General features: G+C 36.4%; 3 protein-coding genes and 1 pseudogene across 3 annotated transcripts in view; all 4 read right to left on the bottom strand.

Annotated features, from left to right (window-relative positions):
• mcoln2 (mucolipin TRP cation channel 2) overlaps window positions 1–5,235 on the bottom strand; it is an 11,966-nt gene extending 6,731 nt beyond the window's left edge. The window contains exons 1-10 of the mRNA XM_053513726.1: window positions 5,138–5,235; window positions 4,320–4,479; window positions 3,747–3,920; window positions 2,867–3,020; window positions 2,121–2,199; window positions 1,935–2,031; window positions 1,754–1,853; window positions 1,551–1,663; window positions 1,266–1,415; window positions 1–43 (exon numbers count right to left, since the gene is read on the bottom strand). The exon at window positions 1–43 is cut by the window's left edge and continues 59 nt beyond it. Coding sequence (XP_053369701.1) covers window positions 1–43; window positions 1,266–1,415; window positions 1,551–1,663; window positions 1,754–1,853; window positions 1,935–2,031; window positions 2,121–2,199; window positions 2,867–3,020; window positions 3,747–3,920; window positions 4,320–4,479; window positions 5,138–5,175 — 1,108 coding nt within the window. The 5' untranslated portion in view covers window positions 5,176–5,235. The remainder of the gene's footprint in view (window positions 44–1,265; window positions 1,416–1,550; window positions 1,664–1,753; window positions 1,854–1,934; window positions 2,032–2,120; window positions 2,200–2,866; window positions 3,021–3,746; window positions 3,921–4,319; window positions 4,480–5,137) is intronic.
• A 2,262-nt stretch (window positions 5,236–7,497) lies between these two features.
• Window positions 7,498–10,872, bottom strand: LOC128542686 (chloride channel CLIC-like protein 1). Its single transcript, XM_053512643.1, has 6 exons — window positions 10,849–10,872; window positions 8,939–9,070; window positions 8,573–8,672; window positions 8,341–8,438; window positions 8,109–8,255; window positions 7,498–7,980 (listed from the first exon to the last, which is right to left on the bottom strand). Exons 2-6 carry the CDS (start codon window positions 9,023–9,025, stop codon window positions 7,603–7,605), a joined length of 810 nt encoding a protein of 269 aa, XP_053368618.1. The 5' UTR covers window positions 9,026–9,070; window positions 10,849–10,872; the 3' UTR covers window positions 7,498–7,602.
• Window positions 10,873–11,854: 982 nt separating this feature from the next.
• Window positions 11,855–16,619, bottom strand: LOC128543208 (chloride channel CLIC-like protein 1; annotated as a pseudogene).
• Window positions 16,620–18,535: 1,916 nt separating this feature from the next.
• Window positions 18,536–23,036, bottom strand: LOC128542687 (chloride channel CLIC-like protein 1). Its single transcript, XM_053512644.1, has 9 exons — window positions 22,864–23,036; window positions 22,645–22,764; window positions 21,184–21,276; window positions 20,876–21,100; window positions 20,598–20,738; window positions 19,744–19,843; window positions 19,133–19,230; window positions 18,901–19,047; window positions 18,536–18,782 (listed from the first exon to the last, which is right to left on the bottom strand). Exons 1-9 carry the CDS (start codon window positions 22,978–22,980, stop codon window positions 18,582–18,584), a joined length of 1,242 nt encoding a protein of 413 aa, XP_053368619.1. The 5' UTR covers window positions 22,981–23,036; the 3' UTR covers window positions 18,536–18,581.
• Between the last annotated feature and the right edge of the window lie 3,097 nt (window positions 23,037–26,133).

Raw genomic sequence — 26,133 nt, 5'->3', positions numbered from 1 at the left:
AGGTTCCTAAAAATATGCTACACACATCATAGCTTGTCAGGCTCTGTGAGAAAAAAAGAGAAATGAGACAGTTCCTTCCTGCTCCTTGTAATTTAAACAAAGAATAACATTGAAAAAACTATTGCAATTGTTAACTAATGAGATGGCAGAAAACCAATACTAAAAATTTATTTTAATTTATTATATATTTATTTTATATTTAATTACTTACTTAATTAATTATATTATTATTATTATTATTATTATTATTATTATTATCACTTGATATATCAGCAATCAAGTTAAGTCACCCTGTTGAAAAAAATTTAAAGACAAAAAAACTCCTTTTTTTAACCAAAAAGGGGGGTCAATGTAAGAAGATTCATTACTAGTCAAGTACCTTTTAAAAAAATTATTTTAGTAATACTATTCCTGTAGTATATGAAATAATTTAAACTTAATAAATAAACTGGTATAAAGTCTCTGTGCGAGGTTAAAAATTCCTGTAAATGTAAAAAAAAAAAAAATAATCCAAAATAATAATAATAATAATAATAATAATACATTTTTTAGTCGCACTGGAAACTCAGTGGTTAAGGTATTAAGAACCCTAACCCATAACTGAACAGAAGTATTGAAATTATAATAAAAATGGAAGTTGCTCTGGATTAAGGCCTCTGCCAAATGCTTTAAATGTAAGAAGAATTTGGTCTTGTCTATTATTGGTTGGAATTCTGCCCCAATTCCTACCCCAATTTATGCAAAATGTGTTATTTGAATTAATTTATCAGTGGTCATTGTCGCAAATATGTGTGAATGCATTTGCTCAAAAGTGTAACAGTGTAAGAATCAAAAGAAAATCAGGGAAATCATGATGAATGTATGATGATCCTGCCTATCTTGTGTTATAATTTGTTACAAGAATTCAGACTTGTCTATGATTGGTTAGAAACCCTAGTGGATGGAAGTGGGACTTCAGTTTTTAATCACAGTTAAAAAAACAAACAAAAAAACAACAGAAATTACAGTGCATCTCGAAAAAATTGGAATATAGTTAAACGTTTACTAAAGAAAATGAAGCTTTTTAGGATTTTCTATATGAGTCGATCAGGGTATTGCGAGATCTCGCAATTAAAATAGCAGGTTAATTTTTTTTCCTGTAATTTTTTTTCATTCCATGTATTTTTAATCATTTTTTTGTTCATGTCGCATTAGAGATCTAAACTAATCAAAGTATGCCTTACTTAATACAATTAATTCCTTATTAATGAATAGATTATATTTACCTTTGCCTGAATTTCCATCTTCAGTATTGACCCTATGATTGCTAGAACATCACTGATAATGACCAAGATGTACCAGCCATTTAAAAATTCTCGCTGGTCCACCTCACATACTTTTTGATTGTACTTCCAAAGACAGAACTTGGAAAATCTCTGCAAAAAGAAAAAGTATCATCATAATTTTTTGTCTGTTTGTTTGTTTATTTGTTAGTTTTTTAATAAAAAAAACAAGACAAGTCTATAATAAATATTCATAAGTGCATAATTTCTTTATGAGCAGTGGTTTACCTTAAGCAAATTAATTGCAAGAAAAATCGAGCGAATGCAAAGCACAGAAGAGATCAGACACACTACGATAACGAAAGCATCAAAGACCAGGAGATAGTGAGTGTTCTTCTGAGCTGAAAAACAAAACAATAATAAAAATGATTTATATTAACATACACATTATTAATAAATGGCTAAAAAACAGTGCTTCAGTCTTTTCATACCTGTTCCTGAAATCTTCCAGTGGCTGCACACGTTGCTAACAGCATCAATATCAAGCGTAATTTTCACTTTTCCACTATGACACTGATTGTCAAAGGTAATCTAAGGAGAAATAAAATGATTCAAGTAACAAGCCACTTTGTAATGGCACCCTCCCAACCTCATTAACAAGTATTATAGTACCGAAACTGCAAAAGTGTAACAGTCAGGCTGCTCGTGTGAAAGGACAGTTTGCAGGTTGATCCCTTTCAGCTGGAACGTGATGTCAATAGTGACGAGTCTGTTGGACAAGACAAAAATGTGGTCTAAACAGCATAAGATTTAATTATAATGACCAAAAAGGAACACTAGTTAGTACGTAGTGCGCACCTGTAAAAGTCGATCTCGAAAAAAGTGGCATTGTTAGTTCTACATGTCGCAGCAGATCTGGGATCCAAACTAAGACAAGCTGAAATGTGAGATATATTTAAAATGTCAGTGAAATGGCAACAGTACCACAAGCTAGTAGCTATAATTATATGTACTTCCCTTCTTCCATTCCCTCCTTCATTCATTCTTCTGTCTTTCTTTCCCCCTACATTTGTTTATTCATTTTCTTCTCTACTCTTTCTTCCTTTTTTCCTTTCTCTTCCTTTTTTCCTTCCTTTCCTTCTTTATTCTTACTTTATTTCCTAGTTTCTTCCTTTTCTTCCTTAATTCTTTCTTCCCCTGCTTCTTTCCCTAATTCTTTTCTTCTTTTTTTATTTCCTCATTGTTTTCTTCCTTCCCTACTTTATTTCCTCTGTTCTTCCCTTTCTTAATTTTTTCTCTTTTTTATTCCTTCTTATTCTTTTATTTCCTGGTTTTCTTCTTGGTTGCTTCTTTTATTTTCTTTTTTTTCCCTTATTTCTTTTAATGTTTACTTCCTTTCTTCCTGCTTTATTTCCTTCCTTCCCTACTTTTTCATTATTTTTCCCCTCCCTTCTTTCCTTCCTTCCTTCCTTCCTTCCTTTTTTTTCTTCAAGTCTTTAAAAGTTATCAGCGCTCTTTAAAGGCAGACCAAATGCTGACCTGGTATTTTTCATCAAATAACCATAACCATAATAAAATAAAAAATTGAAAAACACAGTAACAACCTGACTCAGTTTGGGCGTCTATGTCGAAGGTTGCTTCAGAATGCTCCTCACTGCCCCGTCTGTAGTACTTTTTACATATGACTAAAGGAAGTAACTTTTTATCCTCCTCGGCATAACTGACTGAGCCCACAGACAGCTGGTCCAACAGTGAATACTGTAAGAAACATAATACTCTGAATTTAAAATGTTTTCTTACATTATCATTTTATAAAGACAAAGAATTAGTCAAATAAATGCAATGTCTACTGTGGAGTCTCTAAAGCCGGGACTTGAAATGAATAAGGCACATGGTGTCCATAATCAAGAAAGCACAGCAGAGACTATTCATTCTAAGACAGCACTGGGTGCCTTCCTATCATTGCCACCATTTACATTTTTGATAATTTGCTTTTTTTTTTTTTTTTGATAAGATGGCAATTGGGCCCATGGGCATGGGTGAGCCTCGGATGCCCATGAACCTGTTTACTGGTATATAATTGATAATCAATGATAATGTGTTAATGTTATGGCTGATTGGTATAGATACAGGTGTACATATATTTAAAACACTGAAAAGATACAGATACAAAAAGCTGTTTAAAGGCAACCGATTGTATAGAGAACAGGACAGTAATAGGGCAGATACTGTAGCACCTTCCACCCAGTGTGTCATCCTATGATGCTAAATGGACATTGGTTCAATAAGATGTGTGAATGGATTTGCACATATCTTAGTGAAAGCATGCGTTAGCCATCTTTATATGCATCTGATAGATGTTGTGTGATAAGAACATTTTAGTAGGAATCAGCAGAAAAGTGAAAGTCTAAAGCCAAAGTTAAGGAATAATACACAATTAAAAAAAAGATGAGGCACCTGAGAGGAAGAAAAATGTAAACAAACCTGATCTATAATGAAGTGTAGATGGTCAAAGACACTCTGTTTAGTATAGACAGCTACACTATAGTCATCATCATCCACACCACTGTAACTCTTTAGGAACAAATTCTTGAAGGCCATCAAATTCTCTTCTTTGTAGGTCACTACGAGCTGATTGTTTAGCCCGAAGAGAATAAGCTTAAAAAAATAAACAGATTGTAATTTTGAGATTTCATGCAGGAGTTACTGTCGCCCTCGGCTCGCTCATCAGGGACTATCTGACCATTTTGATTCATACACATTCACATTCCATACAAACTTAAATAATTCTTTTGATTGTGTAAAGCTGCTTTGCGACAACGACAATTGTTAAAAGTGCTATACAAATAAAATAAAATTGAATTAATTGAATAAGAAAATATCTTTTGAGTGGCTCACCTAATGCACATTTTAAGAGAACTAATGAAATAAACGGCATTCTGTATCAGTCTAGGAGACAGGAAGGCATTTCTGCCAACTCCTACAGTTGTAGCATAGTAAAGATATTTTTTAAAGATTATTTAAGTTCTTAACTCAGAACAATAATGACATAAATACCTGGGTTGTAATCATGGCTATTTTTAAAATCTGTACTGTCAACTTCCATGGTAGCTGTCTCCGTGCTCTGTATTTCTCACATGGACTCATGAAGTAATATTTCAGGTCATCTCGTAAGCTTTCCTCCAACGTCTGGTCGAGGCCCATGGACATAGTGTTACTAAAAGAGACCGCCAGGAACTTTTAAAAATGTAACAAATGTGTTGCTTGAAGAAAAAATGATAACTGCTCATAAGTCAAAGTTCATACGTCAACATCCATTTATGGATCAATCAAGTCAAACTATTCTGTCAAATGTGTTTAAAAGTATTCAATGATCTGTCCAACTACTCCAGACGATCCTGCATGTAACCTAACAACAAATTCCCATTGAACAAAACAAAACAAAATCTGCTGACTGTGATGCTTATTCCCTTGTGACATGGCTATTCTTAAAATGAGGAAGCTCCATTCCTCCTTCATGCAAAAAAAAAAAAAAAGAACTTAATGGCAAGCAGAACATTTGAACCACAAAAAAACTATTGCATCATTCTTTTTAAGGGCATTGACAGCGTTTGTGGTAAAAGTCCAAGGTTAGGCAACACATCCAACATACTGTAAACAAAACAGTATTCATGTTCATAATTCTAATAGAACTCAACCAAATCTGCAGGTCATTATAAGCATATACAGTTTATTTATAAAATACAGGTAAAACTGATATTTACAAAAATATTAAGTTTTTTTTTAATGTAAAACTACAATTATAATATAAATAACATACCTCTTAAGAAGACATCTGCATATGTAAATTACATGAATCATGAAGTACTTCTTACCTTGGTGGGTTGATATTTGGTATGGGATTAAGCTCCATGCTCCATGCTCATGCTGCTGGTTAAATCTCAAACTGACTGACCATCTTACACAAAACCAGTGTACTTTTACACAAAAACCTACTGACCAATCATTAATCCGATGACTCAACACAGGGAGGCGTTTTGTTGTACTGAATCCTCTCAGTAGTTTACCACAGTGGTGTACAAAAGTAAGTATACTCCTCTAATTTCAGTAAACATTTTAGTATATCTTCTCAAAGATCAATTTTATATATAGAAATGAAACTTGGATATATTTTACTGTAGAGTCGTCAATGTGCAGCTTGTATAACAGTATAGATCTATTGTCCTCTGAACATAACTTAACATACAGCCTAAATTGACCTGAACCCTATTGAGCACCTGTGGGGCGTCCTTAAGCGGAAGGTGGTGAAGCGCCATGTGTCTAACATCCAGCAGCTCCATGATATCATTATGGAGAAGTGGAAGACTATGGTACATGTTCACTTGGGTGTACTTATTTTCATTGTCAGTTATATAGACAATAAAGTCTCACTCAGTAAATCTGTACTGCTTTACAAGCTGCACATTGACTAGTCTAAAGTACACTCACTCACTCACTCATCTTCTATACCGCTCTATTCTGCATTTAGGGTCACGGGGACCTGGAGCCTATCCCAGGAGGCTTAGGGCACGAGGCAGGGTACACCCTGGACAGGGTCGCCAAAGTACAGTACGGGTACATCCAATTTTTATTTCTATAGTATTGTCCCTTGAGAACATATAATAAAGTTGTTGCTATAATGTCTTCATTACTACTTAAACAAACTGATACACACTGTGCACTTTCTGTGGGACTCCTTATCATCTTTTGAGGGCATTTCCATTTACGGGCTCTGAATAGACAAAATATTGTATAATACAAAAAATTCCACCAGTATGTAGCCGTGTGATTGACTGTCTTGGGTAAATGTCCCACATCTTGCACCCAATGTTACAGAGATTAGATAAAATGAAAAGGTTAAACACAATAACCTCACCCCTTAAGATCTTGTGTACAAAAGGGGAAAAAAGGAAGAATGTATCAGAAATACAAAGAGTGATTTCACAGCAGGATTTTTGTGCAGATTGTGCAGAATACCAGAACACAGTTATGAGAGTTAAACACTTCCTTCATTTCTCTATATAATCCCCTGCTACACTAATGCGCTTATCCCAGTGTTTCACTAGTGCGTAGATCCCATCAAGGTAAAACGTTTTCCCAGTACACAAGAGCCATAATTGGACGGCCTGCTTCAGGTCTGAAACACTGACCTTCCAAAAAATCCTTAAATGGCCCAGACATATAAAAATGGCTTGGAGCGAGGTCAGGACTGTATGGGGGATGTGGCTACAGCGGATGTTGGATTCCCGCCTTGTTGCCATCACAAGTGTGATACAGGAATCTACACCTATGCAAGAATCTATACCATCTCATTCTGTGATCCTGTTTGGATCAGTAAAGTAATGGAGCCCATAGAATAATTGGGTCCCATGAGATTTTTAAAAAAAAAGTTTAAGTTAATGTTATTAGTAGGTTATTCACATGCTATGTAATATGTACAGTATATTTTTTACATTAAAATGTTTCTCAGCAGATATAAAAACAGAAAAAGAACATTAAATCACATTATTGTAAAAGACATTTTTTTATTTAATGTTTTAACCATAGCATTTTTAAATTTCTGCAAAATAATAATATGTCAGGGATAACCCCTAGAGGGCGCCATTTGAGAGGCCCTTGAGACTTGAAAAGTCTTGAGACTTTTGTGTTTTTACTAGTTTTGACTACGTTTCCCAGAATGCACCTCGTTCAGGTAATGGGATCGCTTACCTGAACCGAGGTAACTCATTAGTTATGTATAAATAGTCGTGTGTTTAGTTGGTCATTGTCTTGAATCTGTTTTGTTATATTCCTGTTGTGAAATGCTGTTCAGTTCGGTTCGGTTCAGGTTCGTAGTTTTTTTTTTTTTTTTCATAGAGTCATGCTTGGTTTGTTTTTGTGTGAAGTATTGTGTTTGTGTTTTCTTTATATTATTAAAACAACTTAAAAGTCTTCACCTCTGCGATAATGCCTCGCCTGCACACACAATACAATCGAGACATAATAATAATAATAATAATAATAATAATAATTAGGAACTTTGTATTAAAAAAATCCTCAACAGTTCATTTGATATTTTTGTTTAACACTTACATTAAAAATACCAGTGTATCATTTATCTATGTTGCTTTATTTAATATCCATATTGAAAGAATGAAATTCAATTCAATTCAAAGAATTCAAATTAACAAATAATATTTAAAAAGGATGTATCTTTTTCTATGGTTACTGAATCTCCTACCTACAATAAATAAAATAGGATTGAACAGACAATGCTTAGTTGAATAATTTAAAAATAACAAAAAAATCCATGAAGGTTGAACTACTTAGCTAACACTATATGATCATTCCTATCATTATTGCCTGAATTCATGTTATCTTCAATGGCACTCTTAGGACTGGGCTCATTAGATGTCGTTAGACTGTGTGTCATATCAGTGTTATGTGCAGATGCCTCAATTTCCTCCTCCGGCCCATGACTGAGCATCTGAGGCTCTGCCACCGCATGCCGATCCGGGTCCTGAGCTGCTGCTTCCACCAGAGTGTCATTCTGTTGGGTTTCCTCATACAACCTCTGCTGCTCTCTGTGGTGTCTGTTGGGAGGAGTATCTGGCTGATCTGCAATGTCAGGTGAAGGATCTTGACATCGGCCTCGCAGGTGCCAACAAACAGCTGCTTGACTAACACTGTACAAGACCACCTGTATGGAAATAAAAGATCAAAAATATATTAGACATGATGGCAGTGAAGTGGCACAAAACTGGCATTAAACTGTCACCTGGCAATCAGAATATTCTTACAAAAAAAGACTAATTTATAATTCCATACCAGGTTGGAAAGTACAAGTAAAATAAGCAGAAGCATCTGGAGTGTAATGGGCAGGTCTTTCAGTAAGGCCCGGAGAAACTCATTAATGCCTTGTCCTAAGTGCTTTACAGGGTCTGTAATAAGGGTGGTGAGGGTCATAGTAATAACCTGTCAAAACAATCATGAAACAGGTCAGGCAGGCCTGGAAAAATTTGTCATGAGTTGATGATTGTAGCAGTAAAACGTTATGAACCTTCATTGGAGGCACTCGGAGGATTGGATATACAATCTGGACCTCAAAGTACTCCTTACAAGGATCATCCTGTAAAGTCCATGTGGTTCGATACCACTCTGAAATGATATGGGGAAACACCAACAATTAAACAGTTAATTATTTAATTTCCTATAGCAGTGGCAGCAAGCTGAGAAAGTCAAGTGGCAAGAAGACCAAAGAGTTTGACATGCTGTATTTAAAATCGGCTTACCCTTTAAATTATCTATCCAGTCATTTTTTGTCCCTCCAGTGCATTTATCCATCATTTTTTTCCATTTTACAATTTTGGCCTGGTTTTCAGCACAGGCAATCTAGAGAACGTTAAATTCACATGAAATTAGCAAAAAAAAAAGTTTCATTTACACTTTATATACATTATACAACTATTAAAGCTGATGATTATCGCTACAATCACTTAGCTTTTGCCACTATAGACAACTCAGTGAGGCTCATCGATATACTGTGTACTGTATATAATAGCAATAACATAATCCTGACTGACATTATTATTATTATTATTCCAAGTAACACACAGATGACTGTATGACCGTCTGTCAGAATCATTTTTAATTATTACCTTGTAGAGAAAGAACCAGTTCCAGACTAGATTGATTATGAAGAGAACAGCAAACATGCTCCTAAATGTGGAAACCATGAACAACATCTCAGTGCAGATTATGGCCACAATAAACAAGGCTATGACGAGGACCTGTGTAAAAAGTGTGCAAGGAATATATGTTAAAGCAGGAAAATAACTAATCCTGAACAAATAAACAAACCTCAAGCACTTATAAGGGCCCAAGCCCTATGACAGCCGCCCTATTACATCATAGTGTGTGGAGGAACCTATTGTTTTTCTAATGATGTTTTTGTCTTGTTCAATCATCCGGGGATTTTTGGAGGTTTTAACTTTCTCCAAAAGTCATGAAAATCAGCACATTGGAACCTGTTACTATTAGGTCTCATGCTAAGCAGATGAGATTTTGCTCCATAGCGTGTACAAGCCTGCACGTGTACATGCAGAACTCGGGACACATTTACAGATCTCAGATTTGTAGATCTCATTTAGCTAAACAGCTTGCACTATTCATGTCATAGGCTGTAATTAATTGGATGTGAGTTATTTGGGGTTGTTTGCAAAAACGCACTCAATTAAATTTTATTTACTTCTCCTATGAGATTTATACGATCGTGACAAATATGATCTCAAGACAATGAGGATGCAAAATTGCAAAGACATTTTTGACATCTCAAATGGTAAATGGTTCAGACGTGGTGAGGCCGTAAGCCTATTAAGTTCCTTCGTTATATACAGTATAATGATATAGTTATATATTATGTCATAATGGTGACCTTTAACAAGCTCAATATGAGCTGACTCATGTAATTGAGTGACATCACATTGAGTGACATCATAGTGTTTTCCCCCTGCATCCCAGGCTTTTTGGAGGTCTTAACCGGCTCAAAAGGCAACGAGGTGGTCTAGTGCCTCCTGGTGGTGCCGGTGCTTGGACCCGCATATCGCTACGTGCAACTACTGTATATTTAAGATTTGTGTATGATTGTGAATCTCTCTGTCTCTCTCTCTCTCCGTCTGTGTGTGTGTGTGTGTGTGTGTGAGAGAGAGAGAGAGAGGGAAGGAGAGAGAGAATCAAGCAGATAAAATGTAAAATCAATAATAGTACCCCAGAAAAACAACAAAACATAAATATATACTTAATAAATAAACGCTGCCTTTTGCAAAGTGAAAGTGCACGCAGTGTGAGCAGCTTTATTTCAGTCATAATATATTCAGATCAACACAAATAAAAAACAACAAATACAAAAACATAGCATAACATAATAAGCTCAAAGTCCTATTGTTAACCGTAATGGTTGGTAATAGTCAGTAGCATCGTTTTAATTTCTCTTTATGGTGGTAGTGTCATGTCTGCCATAGATGTTTTTGTGTTTGTTGTGTCCATCTTTGTGTTCAATTAATAAGCCCACGTTACTGTATGTCAGAATGGGAAGGGCTTTTCCGAAAGTAGTCTTATACTAACTATAACGTCTCACGGCACGACTGTTAAATGCACCACACATTATAACTTAAGCTGACTGACATATTTAAATCAAAGTCATAAACTTTCAAGGTTCATCAGATCAGGTGATACTTTTCCAGGATTCACTTGTTCATTTCTGGTAAGTAGATATCCACAGTAGCCCCAGATTTATGTTCTTAACTTGCAAAACAGTTCTTATTGTGTTATTTCAGATAAGTTTTCCCTGAAAAGAATTAGTTTCAGGTATTTTGATAACTCTTAAACTGCATTAGCATTTTTAAACAATGTGCTCCTGGCCCATGGTTGAGTGAATGAGCAGTCTGCCGGTCTTCCTGATAAAGTGCAAACATTTTCACCTCCTGTTGCAAGATGTTGACTTTGTCAAAGCATTTCTTCATCTCTGAACAAACTAAACTATAGTTTGCTTTATTAACTAAGACTTTACCTCATTATGCTTTTGCTTGCTTTCATCCTCTTCAGAGTGAATGAACATTTCCATAAGCAATGAACGAAAAACTACGCATAACGAGGAGGATACCAATGCCAGACAAGAACAACCTGCCTGATACCCTCATGATCATTACACGTTCAAACCAGCAACTAAACTCAAACTGGAGTGCCCACAGGCTACAGATGAGTGAGCATTTCTACTGTAAAGCTGTTGTATTGAGGTGTATTAGGTCTCCTGACAAACTAACAATGAGCATGCTGATTTTGAAATAGGATGCAGATTGAGAGTGAAAGTAGGCATTACCTAATGTCCTGAACACAATGGTAAATTAAAAAGACAGGTGTGTGTGTGTGTGTGTGTGTGTGTGTGTGTATGTGCATTGGCAAAACTACTCACATCATTCGAAAAAAGAGAAAGACGAGTAAGCAGCAGTCATTGTGGGCAATAAGCAAACAAACCCGAGAGAGATGAGCAAAGAAACCAAAAACCTAAGCGGTGGGGTTTATGGGGCGAAAGTGTGAATAGACAATAGAACATTGCTTAATCTTAAAGATAATACTTATGCTAGTTTTGGTGTTACCATCAATAATTTTGCCAGATGCTGACTAATAGGTGATGTTTTTGGAATCCACTGCACAACTTTTACTGAATTTTATGAAAAAAGATAGTCTCACATTATTAGTCTCATTACCATAAAGACTAAACTAATTGGGATGCGGGTACAACAAACTAAAACTGTTTTAAGATAGCTTGTTTGCTGATCAGAAAATCTCTTATAGCGTTAGGTTGGTGGGAAATTCCTATTTTATGACCATGGTGGGACCTCCAGTCAACATTCACACACTACAGACAATTCATAAACACTAGTTAGCCTAATGTGCATGTCTTTGGATTGTGGCCTCATTTTCCTCCTCCTTGGCTCATCACTGTTAGTTTGTGGTTCTTTCTCCACATGCTGTTTCATGTCCTCGGCTAATGATTCCGATCTCTCTGTCTGTTGGGCCTTCTTACATTTCAGGTCTGTTGTCTTCTTGGTAAGTGCAGTTCCCCATGTGGTTGATTTGGTCGCCCTCTTGTCCTACAGTACTTGGTGGGGGGCAGTAAGCATCACCTCTTGCCAACAGGTCCTGTTCTTTTTCTCGGTGGTCCTCTGGCTCCTGTAAGGGAGGAGCGAGTGAAGGATCTTGACGTTGGCCTTGCGGAGGCCTAAGACCAGCATAGTGTGCAGCTACTTCACCCAGGTAGTACGAAAGTACCTGATGAAAAATAAAAAATTTAAAGATGAGACATGACAGTAGTGAGAGGGAAGAAAAGCTGGTTGCCTGACAACTGGGATATAAATTTTTCTACAACAGAAAAATCTGCATAAACATACTGTAACAAGGGAAAAACTGCACTACATTGAAATTTTAAATAATTAAACATTAAGCATTTTCTTTAAATACTCAACACTTTCAAAACCATTCATAATTTCATACCTGGATGACCAGCATGACAGAAATAAGAACAGGTATCTGCAGTATAATGGGCATGTCTTTCAATAAGGCCCGGAGAAATTTGTTAATGCCTTCTCCTATGTGCTTCAGTGGGTCTGTGAAGAAGGTAGTGATGGTCATAGTGATGGCCTGTAAAGACAAACATGAGACAGGTCAAGCAGACTTAGGAGAATCTATCCTTGGTTGGAGGCACTAGAAGGATTGAATCCACAATCAGGTCCTGGTAGTACCGCTTACATGGATCTTCCTCTAGAGGTGACGTGGTGCGATAACGCTCTGAAACCACACAAAGGAAATTTTAATTATTATTAAACAGAGAGGAAAATCTTAATTTATTTATTAATTTCTTCATCTACTGTTCTCTGTGAGAATCCTAACCCCAAAGCAGCTATACTCAACTATGGCAAGTGTGATCTCCAGCACCTCACCTTTGATGATACCCATCCAATCAAATTTCTTTATGCCACTGCATTTATTAGTGATGATTTCATTCTTTACCAGATTGGCCAAAAAGGCAGTCTAGAAAATATCAAAGCCACATGAAATTTGTTGCAATCACACTTTGTACTGTATATGATATACGTTATACAACAGTTAGTTCTGAGCAAGTAATCTGATTGGACGTGCTGGATATCAGCATGGTTGCGATTTGGTAGTAGAAATACATTTAAACCTTTGATTGCAAGCATAATTCGTCCGGAAGTGGGCTTGTATATCAAAGCACTTGTATATCAAAATGAATGTCCCCATAAGAAATAATGGAAACTTGTTTGATTTGTTCCATAACCCAAACATATAAGATAACAAATTTTCTTGCACTGTATCTTTGAAAAGAATCCCAACAGAGCAGCATTTCTGTGTGTGTGTGTGTGTGCGTGTATATGTGTGAAACTAAAGTACATTTACATTTGGGCATTTGGCAGACGCTCTTATCCAGAGCAACTTACATTTTTATCTCATTACACATCTGAGCAGTTGAGGGTTAAGGGCCTTGCTCAAGGGCCCAACAGTGGCAACTTGGTGGTTGTGGGGTTTGAACCTGGGATCTTCCGAACCGCAGTCCAATGCCTTAACCACTGAGCTACCCCTGCCCCTGGCCCCTGGAAGTAAGACAAGAGGAGAGGAGGGGGCTACTGTATAGGATGACTTACACACACCCTAACAAAACACTGCTCTGTAGGGAAACTTATTTCGCTTTGGGTGCGTGCACACACGTGGTCACAATGCTTTTGTATATTAAACAGTACATGTGCACATGGAGGCTGACTACACGTAGTGACTGAGACTAAGCATGAGAGACGATTACCTACAGTATAATCCCATAGCGGGTGAGAACAAAGAACCATTGGCAACACCTACCTTGTTTATTAAGTTAAAATTATTTTTTAATTATCCTCCTCTTGCAAAATGCTTTCAAACCAAGTTACTCGCAATTCAAGATTCCAATATATATTAAAACCAAATATATACATGGCCTTAAAGTGCCCCTTTAGCTTAGTGATGTAATAGTAACCATCAGAGATAGCTTTGCCTAACAAATTTAAGGCAAACAGAGGTTTAATTTCGTGATTATATTTGTTTTTAATACATTTGTATGTCTGAGAACATTAAATGCAACATTAAACTACAATTTTTGATTCTTTTTGATTTCTTGCAGTTTTGTAAACTGACATTTGATTCTCCATCATTACCTTGTAGAGATAGAACCAGTTCCACACTAGACTGAATATGAAGCAGACAACAAACAATCTCCTAAACTGTTCAAACCAGGACACCACAGACCGCATCTCAATGTAGATTATGACCACGATTACCAAGACAATGATGATAACCTGTTTAAACATTGTTGCAACATGAAATACAAAAATCAGAATGCAAGATGAAATACAAAGCTCAAACACAGAGTCACAACAGTACAATAGCTCTGTTCTGGTGATTTACTATACTGTAACATTTGCTTAGAATGCAAAATACAAGAACAGGGATAAATAGGTTTAATTTCTGTGATTTTTCACCTTGATAAGTGTCTCTGGCTCCACATCAACCATGTCTTTAAAGCGCCACTTCCAGTTCTCAAAGCATTTGACTTTGTGCATCAATCAGAGCCCCAGTTTGTTGCTAGATAACTTGCGTTTCGATTGTGATGTAATAGGTCAACTGGCAAAACAATACTGACAAGATGAAAAAGAAGTATTGCCACGTATTGCCACAGATAAATACACAAAATCCCTGGCACTGATTAAGATCTGTTTTGCAACAGTGTACAATATCTTCTTCACAATGTACTGTACAATACCTTGCTCACCTTAATAACCGTGCCAAGCTCGACATTGAAAGGTTCTTGAACGCATCCCTCCCAGGCCTCATATTCATGCAGTTTAAAGTTAACAAGTATTTGACTAAGAGCATCATCCAGAGCCCCAGTCTTTCATCTGCTCTCGTCATTCACAAGCTTCTGGATTTCTGACACCATTTGCTTGGAATGTTTCACCACAGCATCGTACTGCTTTTCAGCAGTTACAGCAGTTGGCTAAAAGTTCACACAAGTGTGTAAGCAGCACAGAAATGTAAACAAAATGGTGCATGTGGCTTATGGAATTAACATACCAAGCCAAGTTTCTTAATTTCCTTTAGAAGCTTTGTGAGGAAGCGCTTGAACACAGAAATGCATGTTGGCTGTTGTGAAGAAAACATCTCCAACCTTCTGAGCTGTTCAATCTGGAGAAGGTTTACAAATATAATATATAAGTAGTAACACATTGTTGTAGGTGAGACAGACATATTTAGTAGTTTGTGCGTAATTGTGAGTTATTTAAAGAACATGAGAAGTAAATAATTTGAGTGATTAAGTAGAATGATTCTAACATTCAAAAAAAGCGTAGAGGGGAAAAAACTGAAAAAGTTAACTTGGACCAGACCTGTCAGTTGTGCTTGGACCCTCTCAACAAGTGCCACACATCACAAAATTGCCACTTGCACCATTCTACAGAGTGTTGAACATGGAGACATACAGTAATATTGCTGAACCTATACCAGCAGAAGCAACTCCAGATCATAACACTGCCCCCACAGGCTTTAACAGTTGGTACTAAGCATGATGGGTGCATCACTTAATCTGACTATCTTCTTACCCTGATGTGACCATCTCTCTGAAACAGGGTATATCTGGACTCATGATCTTTTTTCAATACTCCACAGTCCATTCACTGTGCTCCCTAGCTTTGATCCTGTGAAGCTTTGATTCCTGATTAGCCCCTTGTACAAATAGTTTTCCTGACGTTACACAGCTGTTTAGTCCCAATCCCTTAAGTTCCCCTTGCATTGTGCATGTGGAAATGCTGTTGCTTTTACTAATAAACATATTTTGTTCTTTATGATTTAATTTCACCAAATGTTTAGGTGATCTCCGATCACTATCATTAATTTTTTTTTCTGACCACATTTCTTCCTCGAAGGTAAAGGTTAGCCATTATCTTTCCAAGTTTTAATAATGCATTAGACGGTTAAGAACTGTCTAATGCATTATTAAAACTTGGAAAGATAATTAACCCAATTTTAGTTCTAGGTCCCCTCACTTTGGTGCACTTGTTCCACAGTTTCACATACAAATACATAATCTAAAAATACTTGATATTAAAAATTATATCTTATCAAAAAGTACTTATTAACTTAAATTTCATAAATTCTAATACATGAAAAAAATACTCCAAAAATAAATATTCACAAGAAAAAATAAATCTCATCTTACACTAGCTACACATCAGAAATCAAGGTTCATCAGACCAGGTGATGATTTCCCAGGATTCACTGGTCCATTTTTGGTGAGTTTGTGCCCAAGATTTCAGTTCATATCTGACAAGAGTGGAACTTGATGTGAACCTCTGCAACTATAGCCCATTTTCCATAGGGTCTGATGTGTTGTGCAATATTTGACAAATTTCTGCTGTAAAGACAGTTGCTATTTAAGTTAATGCAATTAAACCAGTCTGGGTAGTTTCCACAGGCCTTGTTCAACAAGATATTTCTACCTGTATAATATCTAGAGGAATTTGTGTGTGAAAATCCTGGGCGGGCCACAGTTCCTGACAATCAGCTGCAATCAATCACTCTATGGTCAATGAACAACAACTAATAGTGTATACATGATTTTTTTAAACATTAATTTAACATTCTCACATCCCATTGCAAAATGGTCACTTTCTCAGAGCATTGCTTCATCCCTGAACGATGAGCCGCTTGACAAGGATCTTGAATGTATTCCTTAATCATCGCTGGTGCATTACCATAGCTGGAAGCCTGGACAATTTTTCACAAAAGACAATTAAACAACAAAAAGAAACAAAATAAAATTAAAGTAATATAGTTTGTTTTATTAACTGAGTATTTTTATCATCACTTTCATCCTCTTTAAAGTCAATATTCGCATAAGCAATAGATAAAAAACTACTCATTATAAGGAGACCACCAATGCCCCACAAGAATAACCTATCTGACACCCTCATGATCATTACACGTTAAAAAACGGCCACTAAACAGGCTTTAAATAACTCAGTGAGCATTACTACCGTGAAAGTTTCTGTATCGAGGCGTGTATTAGCTCAACTGTAAACCTAACAATGAGCATGCTGATTGTGAAATAGGCTGCAGATGAGAGGAAAACGAAAGCAAGAGCAAAATGGTAAATTAAAAGGCAGACATGTGTGGTGGCAAAGCTACTTGAATCATCTGAAAACACAGAAAGAAGAGAGTATAAAGGCAGCAGCTGTCATGTTAAATGAGGTCTATCAATGTATGTGTTACTTACTTACTCATTCATCGTCTACACCACTTTATCCTGTATTCAGGGTCTCCTATAGCAATTAGATTTAGGGCATGATGCTGGGTATACCCTGGAAACCTTTGCTACACCAAAAGACCGAAAAGGTTAAGCTTATTAAGTTGTTGAACCTTTAGCTACCTAACAATGTATGACAGCATTCCTATTGTCATCTCAGGGAGTTTTTTCCATTGCCACTGTCGCTCTTGGTTTGTTCATCTAATAATCATGATTTCTTACACATTTCATAGTCATTTCCAAAAATTTTCTTTTTTTTCTGTTAAGCTGCTTTGCAACAATGACCACCATTAAAAGCACTATATATGTAAATGAAATTTAATTTCATAAAAAATAATAACTATAGAGATACATTTTCTAAGGAAAATGTGAGTGGTGCTTGCCGTGACAAAACTCGGGCCTAGGGGTGTGGCTTGACAGCTTTGCAATTGATCCTCAGAGACTGATCGGTTGCCTAAGTAAAATAAGCCCACCACCATGTTAGCATGTTGCTAGCTTAATTCTATCATGATTAGCATGTTGCTAGCATGACACTAACATGATTAGCGTGTTGCTAGCATTACTTTAACGTCATTACCATTGCTGGCATGGGTCAAAAAAGTGTAACCGACATGCCTGTTAATGTTCTGATGCAAAGATTTTTTTTTTTTGCAAAATCGTTGCTAGGGTATTTTGTTTTGTGGTAAGGGAGTGGCTTGGCACCTGTTAATGAAGAAATTAAAAGCTTTTGTCGACTATGAATAATATAAACCCCAAGTCTCTATGATATACTGTTGTAAAGTTAATCCTCCATGGGTTAAATTGCTAGGGTGCTCTAAATGGTTGCTAAGGGCATGGCTTATAAGCAACTTGATAAACGCGACCCAAGAGAAAGTGATCCACAGTTAGGTACAGTTTCAAAGTTCCTTTGGAAGTTACTATTATATGTCAATGGGGCACTTTTGGGCCCCTATAGCGTACAACTTATACCCTCTTGCGGGGTATGTTCTGACACAGCTTGCAAACCTCATTAAATGTGGTAAATTTGAGATTTCTATTAAATTCTTGCTTTACGTTAGAATCCATTAAATTTGGTCTCAATGTTAAGTCTGCGAATTGTGTAGCAATTCATAGTGTAAATGATTTTACTAAGTGCATTCCTGTAAAGTTAAATGTGAACTTTATTCAGGTGATTCTCACAGACATATTAACCATAAAATAATTAAAATGTTTATTAGAGACAAACATAGGTTTCAACATTAATATAGACCAAAAATAAATAAATTATTCAAATATTTAATAAGTTACACATTAAACTTATGTGTAACTATGTGTAACTAGAAGAAAACATGTAAAAAAATACTCAACAAACAACAACAACATATTTACCTAATTTTGTAAGTATCTTTAGTGTACTTTTAGTGTCTGGGCTGTGCAGCGCGGTTCGCATTTCCTCTTACTAACAGGTCCTGTTCTTCTTCTCTGTGTTCCTCTGGCTCCTGTAACTGAGGAGCAGCAGGCTGCTGTGCGATGCCAGGTGGAGGATCCTGACGTCTGCCTTGAAGAGGCCCAAGAACTGCATAGTGTATAGCTGCTTGACCCGTGCTGTAAAAAAATACCTGTAAAGGGGTAAAAGTCTAAATAATCTAATTTGTAAATTGATAAGACATATAATTTCACTTTAAGAATTTGCTGCAAACAGTTGAAGACCATTTGAAACCATTTCGAATTTCATACCAGGATAAAGAGCACAAAAGAAATAAACACAGGCAACTGCAGTGTGACGGGCAGGTCTTTTAGTAAGGCCCTGAAAAACTCGCTAATGCCTTGTCCCAGTTGCTTCAGAGGGTCTGTAATAAAGCTGACAATGGTCATGGTGATGGCCTGTAAAGACAAACATGAAACAGGTCAAGCAGGCCTTCGTTACAATGTTCTTTAGTTGAAAGCAAAGCCATAAAACATTATGAACCTTGGTTGGAGGCACTAGCAGGATTGGATTCACAATCAGGAGCTGGTAGTATTTCTTACAAGGATCATCCTGTAGAGTCCATGTGGTCCGATACCACTCTGAAATGATATAATGTAAATGTTGCTGTTGTTAGTATTTTAGCGGCACCCATCAGGGGGTCTCACACAGCTTGTTCCAGGTTTTATGCGAATGCCTTTTTTGACACAACCCTCCCATTTGATCTGGGCTTGGGACCGGCACTGCATCCAGTGGCTGGGGTTTGTGCATTGGGTGGAAATTAATGCCCAATTCAATGCCCAAATAATATAACATATATGCCAATGTTAAAACTTTGGTTACAAATTCTCCATTCATTTAATTTTTTCCACTTTACCTGATGAGGATCTCGGTGGCAAAAGACAGAGAAGGTCAGTACAGACACCAGACTTCTTCAACTCCAGCCACTGACTGCATCTTCTTATGTAGGAACCCCACACATTTATAAACCAATGAAAATTTCCCAGTAGGACCAGAGGCCTCAACTGGTTCCTTTTAATTTGAGTGGCATCAGCTTTAGTCTGAAATTCACATTATTGTAATGAAATGTGCCTGCATGATCTCCAGCACCTCACCTTTGAGATTATCTATCCAGTCAATTTTGTTCACGCCAGTACATTTCTTACTGACAGGCTCCATCTTCACCATATCGGCTTGGTGATCGGCAAAGGCAATCTGGAGAATGCCAAAATAGCAAATCAAGTTATAAATATAGGCTACTTAATTCCATGCAAAGGTCAACCTTACCATGAGAAAAAGTAGGCATAATTCATAGAGTTCATACAAAACACACTATTTGAGAGTTTATCTGAGAGTCAAAAAGTGTTTATGCTAAATCATTTATTGCAAAAAATGTAAACATTTTCCAAAATACACTTAAAACATGTTCATTCCAGTCTCTCTTTTTTTTTTTTTGAAAATGTGTACTTATTTATAAATATTTATCCATTTAATGCAGAGAAGGCAAGATTTGATTAATGCAAGAACAAAAGATTTGATAATGAAAGCACCTAGGGACAATCCCTGCTGATATTATTTCAGATAACAAAAAGTGCCATATAAATAAACTGTTATATATTAATTTGATTTTTAGTGACACAGCAGCTGTAAAAAAAAAAATTCAGCTAAAGGTAAACCACTTTTCTTTCACATCTAGAAAGTCAGATAACCAAGAACAAGATAATGTACCTAAAAGCTAATTATAAAAAATAATTTAGAAAGTATTTTGTTATATCTACAGTTATATTCCACCCATTGTCTTATTTAAAGGTTGCCATAAGTCTAAGTGTGATTTTGAGATGCCTAGCAAATACTGGCCCTGATCTGTTTTAATGAATCTTTTTTTATTGTCATGATGTTAGTACACAATACCATAATTGTGTATAATGTGCAGCATGAAAATTTTGCATAGCAGTTGTTTTAATGTTACCTTGTAGAGACAGACCCAGTTCCACGCTAGACTGATTACGAAGCAGACAGCAAACACTCCCCTAAACTGCACAAACCAGGAAACGACAGACCACATCTCAGTGCAGATTATGAGAACAAATAACATGGCCATTCCAGAGACCTGCATAAAAAGTGCGAGAACAATATAATACAGTAGGCAAATGACAAATAAATTGATAAAATAATGAAACAAAAGCCCAGGCTCTGATTATGAGTTGTGTACTGTATCTTTTTCACAGTGCAAAATACCTTGCTCACCGTAATAACAGTGCCAAATTCGACACCGAATGTGCCTTCAAAGAGCCCCTTCGAGGCCTCATAGTCATGCAGTTTAATATTGATAAGTATTTGACTGAGAGCATCATCCAGAGCCCCAGTCTTCCAGCTGCTCTCGTCATTCACAATCTTCCTGATTTCTGACACCATTTGCCTGGAAAGTTTCACCTCTGCATCGTAGTGCTTTTCAGCCGTCACAGAAGTGGGCTAGAAGTGCAGACAAAAACAGATTATGAGCAGCACAGAAATGTAAACAGAATGGTGCATGTGTCTTATGAAATTTACCATACCAGGCCAAGTTTCTCAATTTCCCTTAGAAGTTTTGCGAGGAAGCGCTTGAACACAGGAATGCATGTTGGCTGTTGTTGGCTGTGCTCTTCAGTCTGGCGTAGGGTTAGAAATAGAAGATATGATTTGTAACACACAGTTGCAGGTGATACAGATAGAAATAGTCGTTTAGTCTCAGAATCACTCCTAGGAATCGCGTTCGAATGTTATGTAGGAAATATTCCTACATCAGGGTAGGACATAAAAGTTATTTATAACGCTTCCTATTTATACTTTCGGCGAGGAGTAGAACTGCACCAATGAAAGCGTGCAATGTCACTTTGTTTTAAAAACACACTGCTCCAATCACAACTGCCTAAACCCCCTATGATAGAGCTGCGTAGGACTGTCATAATCTGATCAAAATTATTTCTAAAAGAAAGCAAAACTGTAGAGAGGATGAGAGTGTTTAGCTTGAGGAGGATGCGCTAAAATATAAAGAAATAATTAAAGTAAAATTCTGCCTTACTGTTGCCTCTAAAGTGTCCAGCCATCTCAATTAATTTACACTGCCCAGCCAAAAAACGTCACACACTCTAATATTTTGTATAACTGCCCTTTGCCTTGATTACAACTTATACAATGTCGCAACATTTATTTCTGTCCAGTGTTGCATTAATTTTTCGTCAATATCTTGTACTGATAATGGTAGAATTGGCCCGCCTTATAAAGTCTACCACCAACGCATCCCAAATATTCTTAATGGCGTTAAGGTCTCTATGGTGACCAAATGTGAAAATAATGACTCATGCTCCCTGAACCACTATTTCATAATTTGAGTCTGATAAATTATGGTATTGCCATGGAATATGTGTGTGCCATCAGAGAAGGAAAAAAATAAATGCCATGTATGCGTGTACTGTTTACTATAAACACTGTGACCGTGTGTGTGCACATAAAACATCTTTTATTTTGTGTTTGTATATGTGTTTGTGAAAGTCAGGTTAATCGGAAAACGAAATGATTTACCCACAATTCACTTGTCAATTTTTGGTGAGTCTCTGCCCATGATAGCTCCAGATTTCTGTTTTTATCTGACAAAAGTGAAACTTGATGTAAACCTCTGCTATTGTAGATCATCTTCGTCAAGGTCTGATTGTGCATTATTTGAGCATTTCTGCTCATCACACTGTTGTAAAGACAGTTGCTATTTAAGTTACCGCAGTTTTGCTTTTAAATGAAATCAGTCTGGGTGGTTTCCAGATGCCTTGTTTAACAAGATGGTTTTACTTAAAGAACTTTCACCCACAAGATACATTTTTGTTCGTTTCGAATAGCTACAGTAGTTATATATAGTTATGTGCCATAGTTTCTAACAACGCTCAAATCAGCTGCAATCAATCACGCCCTGGTCACTGATGACTTTTGACCGATTTTGATGTTTGATGTGAACAACAACTGATTTTTTTACTAAACATTCTTACCTTCTGTTGCCTGATGTTCACTTTGTCAAAGCATTCCTTCCCTTCTGAAGACTGACCCACTGGACAGAAATCTTGAATGTGTTCCTTATTTATCGCTGGTGTATTACCATAGCTGGAAGCCTGGAAAAATTATTACAAAACACAATTAGAAACAACAACAAAAAGAAAAAAAAAATAAAGAAAATGTAAGTACTGTTGCTCTATTCAATGAGTTTTTACCTCATCATCGCTTTTATCCGCTTCAGAGTGAACATTCCCATGAGCAATAAATAAAAAACTACTCATAACAAGTAGACCACCAATACCACATAAGAACAACCTGCCTGATACCCTCATGACAATTACACGTTAAGAACGGCAACTAAACTCAACCTGGAGTACCTATGACTTTAAATAGCTCAGTGAGCACTTGTACTGTGAATGCTGCGGTATTGAGGCGTGTATTAGGTTACCTGGCAGAAGAAAGGAAAACGAAAGCGGAAGTAGGCATTGCGTAATGTCCTGAGCACAATAGTAAATTGAACAGCGTGTTGGCAAAGCTACTTAAGTTAGTTATCTGAAAAGACAGAAAGAAGGAAGTATGAAGGCAGCAGCTGTCATGTTAAATGAGGACTATCAATGTATGTGTTACAGTAATTACTCACTCACTAGTGAGTACAATTATGGTAACACTAAATAGCCTAATCTTTGGACTAGGGAAGGAAATCCAACATGCACGGGGAGTGCCGCCTCAGTAATACTTATGATAATAATGTAAAATAATTCAACAGCAAATGACAGAAAAGGTTTAAATCAATTCATTTTATCCGTTATCACCCAAGTAAGGAATCTAGTTCCTGCAGGTCTCTTCCTATTGCCATCTCAGGGAGTTTTTCCTTTGCCATCGTCGCCCATGGTTTGCTCATCTGATAATTATGATTTCTTACACATTTTATACTCATTTACATTATTTTGTTTTTATTCTGTGAAGCTGCTTTGCAACAATGACCGCCATTAAAGGCATTATGCATAAATAAAATTTCATTGAATAATACTGTTAGTTCTAGTTAAAAAGGTGTTTAAAAAGCTGTTGGTTTGCTTTTGGTGTCCTGCGATACTCAAGAGTCAGGATGGACATCTAGATAGTAATCTGATTTTAAAAAGGATTTACTGTATCAGTAACTAGAAAGACTTTAGGATCTTAAGAATAATACTCTAGCCTGTGCCTTCAGATGAGGATAAATGAGAATTCATAGTTATCTCATGTGGAGTGTGTATCTGTGATTCCTTCAGTTTTCCTTGGTAAGCCCTGCTTCTACATGCAAAGATATGCAAACGGCCAAAACATGGTAATGGTGCTAAAAAAATATCTCACCTACTGTAGGTGAAAGAGTGAATTTTCAGATAGGATCATATAGCACTATTTTCCATCATACTTAAGGCTCCTTATCTCCCGATCTATGCTTTGTTTTTTGTAAATATGCCTACACATTTATATTTTTATCAGATAAAAACAAACAATTTCTAAATACAATTTCATGACCTTGTATGCACTGTCTGTAATTTTTTTGGGCCATGGGCTTTATAACCTTTTGCCACACTGCTCCTCATCTTTGGAATTCTGTAACATACAGGGTGAGTGGAAAGTAACTAGTCATTAAAAATTGGTAATAAAGTCCATATTTCTAATACAAATGTATTTATACAAATTGTTCATGTATGCTACTTTAATACATAGAAAAATTTAAGCAAATCATGGGACTTTTTGGGGGAAAACTCATAAGAAACTGGCAGACAGGTTGGAATCTGCTGCCATTAAAATGCCTGAGAGTCAGTTATTTTGTGATATTTGCTATGACGATCAGCTATGACGATTCTTTAAACTTGTGCCGAAAAGTGGTTAATAACTTTCTGTGTGACATCACATTCAGTGACATTACATTGAGTGACATTATACTGTGATGCTTTTTTTCAGCATCTGGGGCTTTTTAGCGGTCTAAACATAAAATACCCCTTTTCTTAAATTGCTATGCATGTGCCCACTTTGCATTATTATTATTGTTATTATTATAACTCTGAGTAACTGCATTATTTGCAGCACAGTGACGTACTGGTTAGCACCATGGCCTTGCACCTTTATGGTCTGGGTTTGATTCCTACCTCAGGGTCAGTGTGCATGGAGTTTGCATGTTCTCCCTCTGCTTGGTGGGTTTCCTCCAGGATCAAGCTAATTGGTGCTCCCAAAGTGTTTGAATGTGTGTCTGAATTCATAAAAATGGGAATAAATACAATGGTTACACTGGCCTTGATGGTCCCTAGTTGGACTACAGAGATTGTAGCTGGATGGATAATACTAAATGTCATCCTAAATTGACGGCAAACTGTAGTTTTTAATGTTGATATTAATCTATTTTATTAATTTTCTGTATCGTATTGCCACCATGTTAGCAAACTATTCATGATTATGTATATTACGTAACATAAATATGTTTTGCAGAATTGAGGTTTTATTTTCATTGTAGAGATACAACCAGTTCCACACTAGACTGATTGAGAAGCATACAGCAAACATTCTCCAAAACTGGACGAATCAGGACACCATTGACCACCCCTCAATACAGATGATGACCACAATAATAATGGCCATGACAAGGACCTGTATTAAAAAGTGATTAATATATAACAGCTGAAAAATGACAAATAATTAAATAAACAAATGCCCATGTATGGGTTAAAAGTTGTGTTGCAATAGTGATGCATCTATACACTATACTCTGTGTACTGTAAGATTTTTCAAGTATTTCACCTTGATTGACACTAAAAGTGTCTTAAAAATGCCCTGTCCGGGCCTTGCTGTCATGCAGTTTAAAGTCAACAAGTATTTGTCTGAGAGCATCATCCAGAGCCCCAGTCATCCAGCTGCTCTCAGTTTTCACAAGCTTCTGGATTTTCTGACACCACATGCTTGAAATGTTTTACTGCCGCATTTCAGCAGTCACAGGAGTGAGCTAGAAATTCAGACAAAAAAAAAGTATGAGTAGCACAGAAATGTAAAGAGAATGGTACAGGTGTGTTTTGGAATTAAGTTTCTCAGTTTCAATAAGAAGCTTTGCAAGGAAGCGTTTGAATACAGACTGCACGTTGGCTCTTGTGAGGAAAACATCTCCATCTTTCTGAGCTCTTTCGTCTGGAATAACGTTACAAATAGAATATACAGTATGAGTAGTTACACACTGTTGTAGGTGATACAGAAATAAATACTAGTCCATGAGTAATTGTAAGTTATCTAAAGGACATGGGAAGTAAATAAATGTATTCATTAAGAAATGCCTACATTCTGATGGTTTCTTGTGACGAATTCTGCTGAATCCCTATGACTGATTTCTAAAATTCTGAAAAATATTACATGGAAAAAAAAAAAACAGAAAAACTTACCATTCTTCAGTCCTGTCATTTTGCTAACACAATTCTACAGAGTTTTGTATGCGGAGACCAAATATTTCTGAAATA

The sequence above is a fragment of the Clarias gariepinus genome, chromosome 15 (genome assembly GCF_024256425.1).
Source record: "Clarias gariepinus isolate MV-2021 ecotype Netherlands chromosome 15, CGAR_prim_01v2, whole genome shotgun sequence".
Lineage (NCBI taxonomy): Eukaryota > Metazoa > Chordata > Actinopteri > Siluriformes > Clariidae > Clarias > Clarias gariepinus.
This window is presented reverse-complemented; position numbering and strand designations above follow the sequence as displayed.

Excerpts from the sequence above, each read along its gene's own strand:
- LOC128542686 (XM_053512643.1), bottom strand. The coding sequence starts at position 9,025 with ATGTTGTTCATGGTTTCCACATTTAGGAGCATGTTTGCTGTTCTCTTC. Across the intron at positions 8,673-8,938 it reads ACTGGTTCTTTCTCTACAAG|ATTGCCTGTGCTGAAAACCA; the intron begins GTAATAATTAAA and ends AACGTTCTCTAG. Across the intron at positions 8,256-8,340 it reads TCCGAGTGCCTCCAATGAAG|GTTATTACTATGACCCTCAC; the intron begins GTTCATAACGTT and ends TTGTTTTGACAG.
- LOC128542687 (XM_053512644.1), bottom strand. The coding sequence starts at position 22,980 with ATGAGGGTATCAGGCAGGTTGTTCTTATGTGGTATTGGTGGTCTACTT. Across the intron at positions 19,231-19,743 it reads CTGGATAGATAATCTCAAAG|AGTGGTATCGGACCACATGG; the intron begins GTGAGGTGCTGG and ends ATATCATTTCAG. Across the intron at positions 19,048-19,132 it reads TGCTAGTGCCTCCAACCAAG|GCCATCACCATGACCATTGT; the intron begins GTTCATAATGTT and ends TTGTCTTTACAG.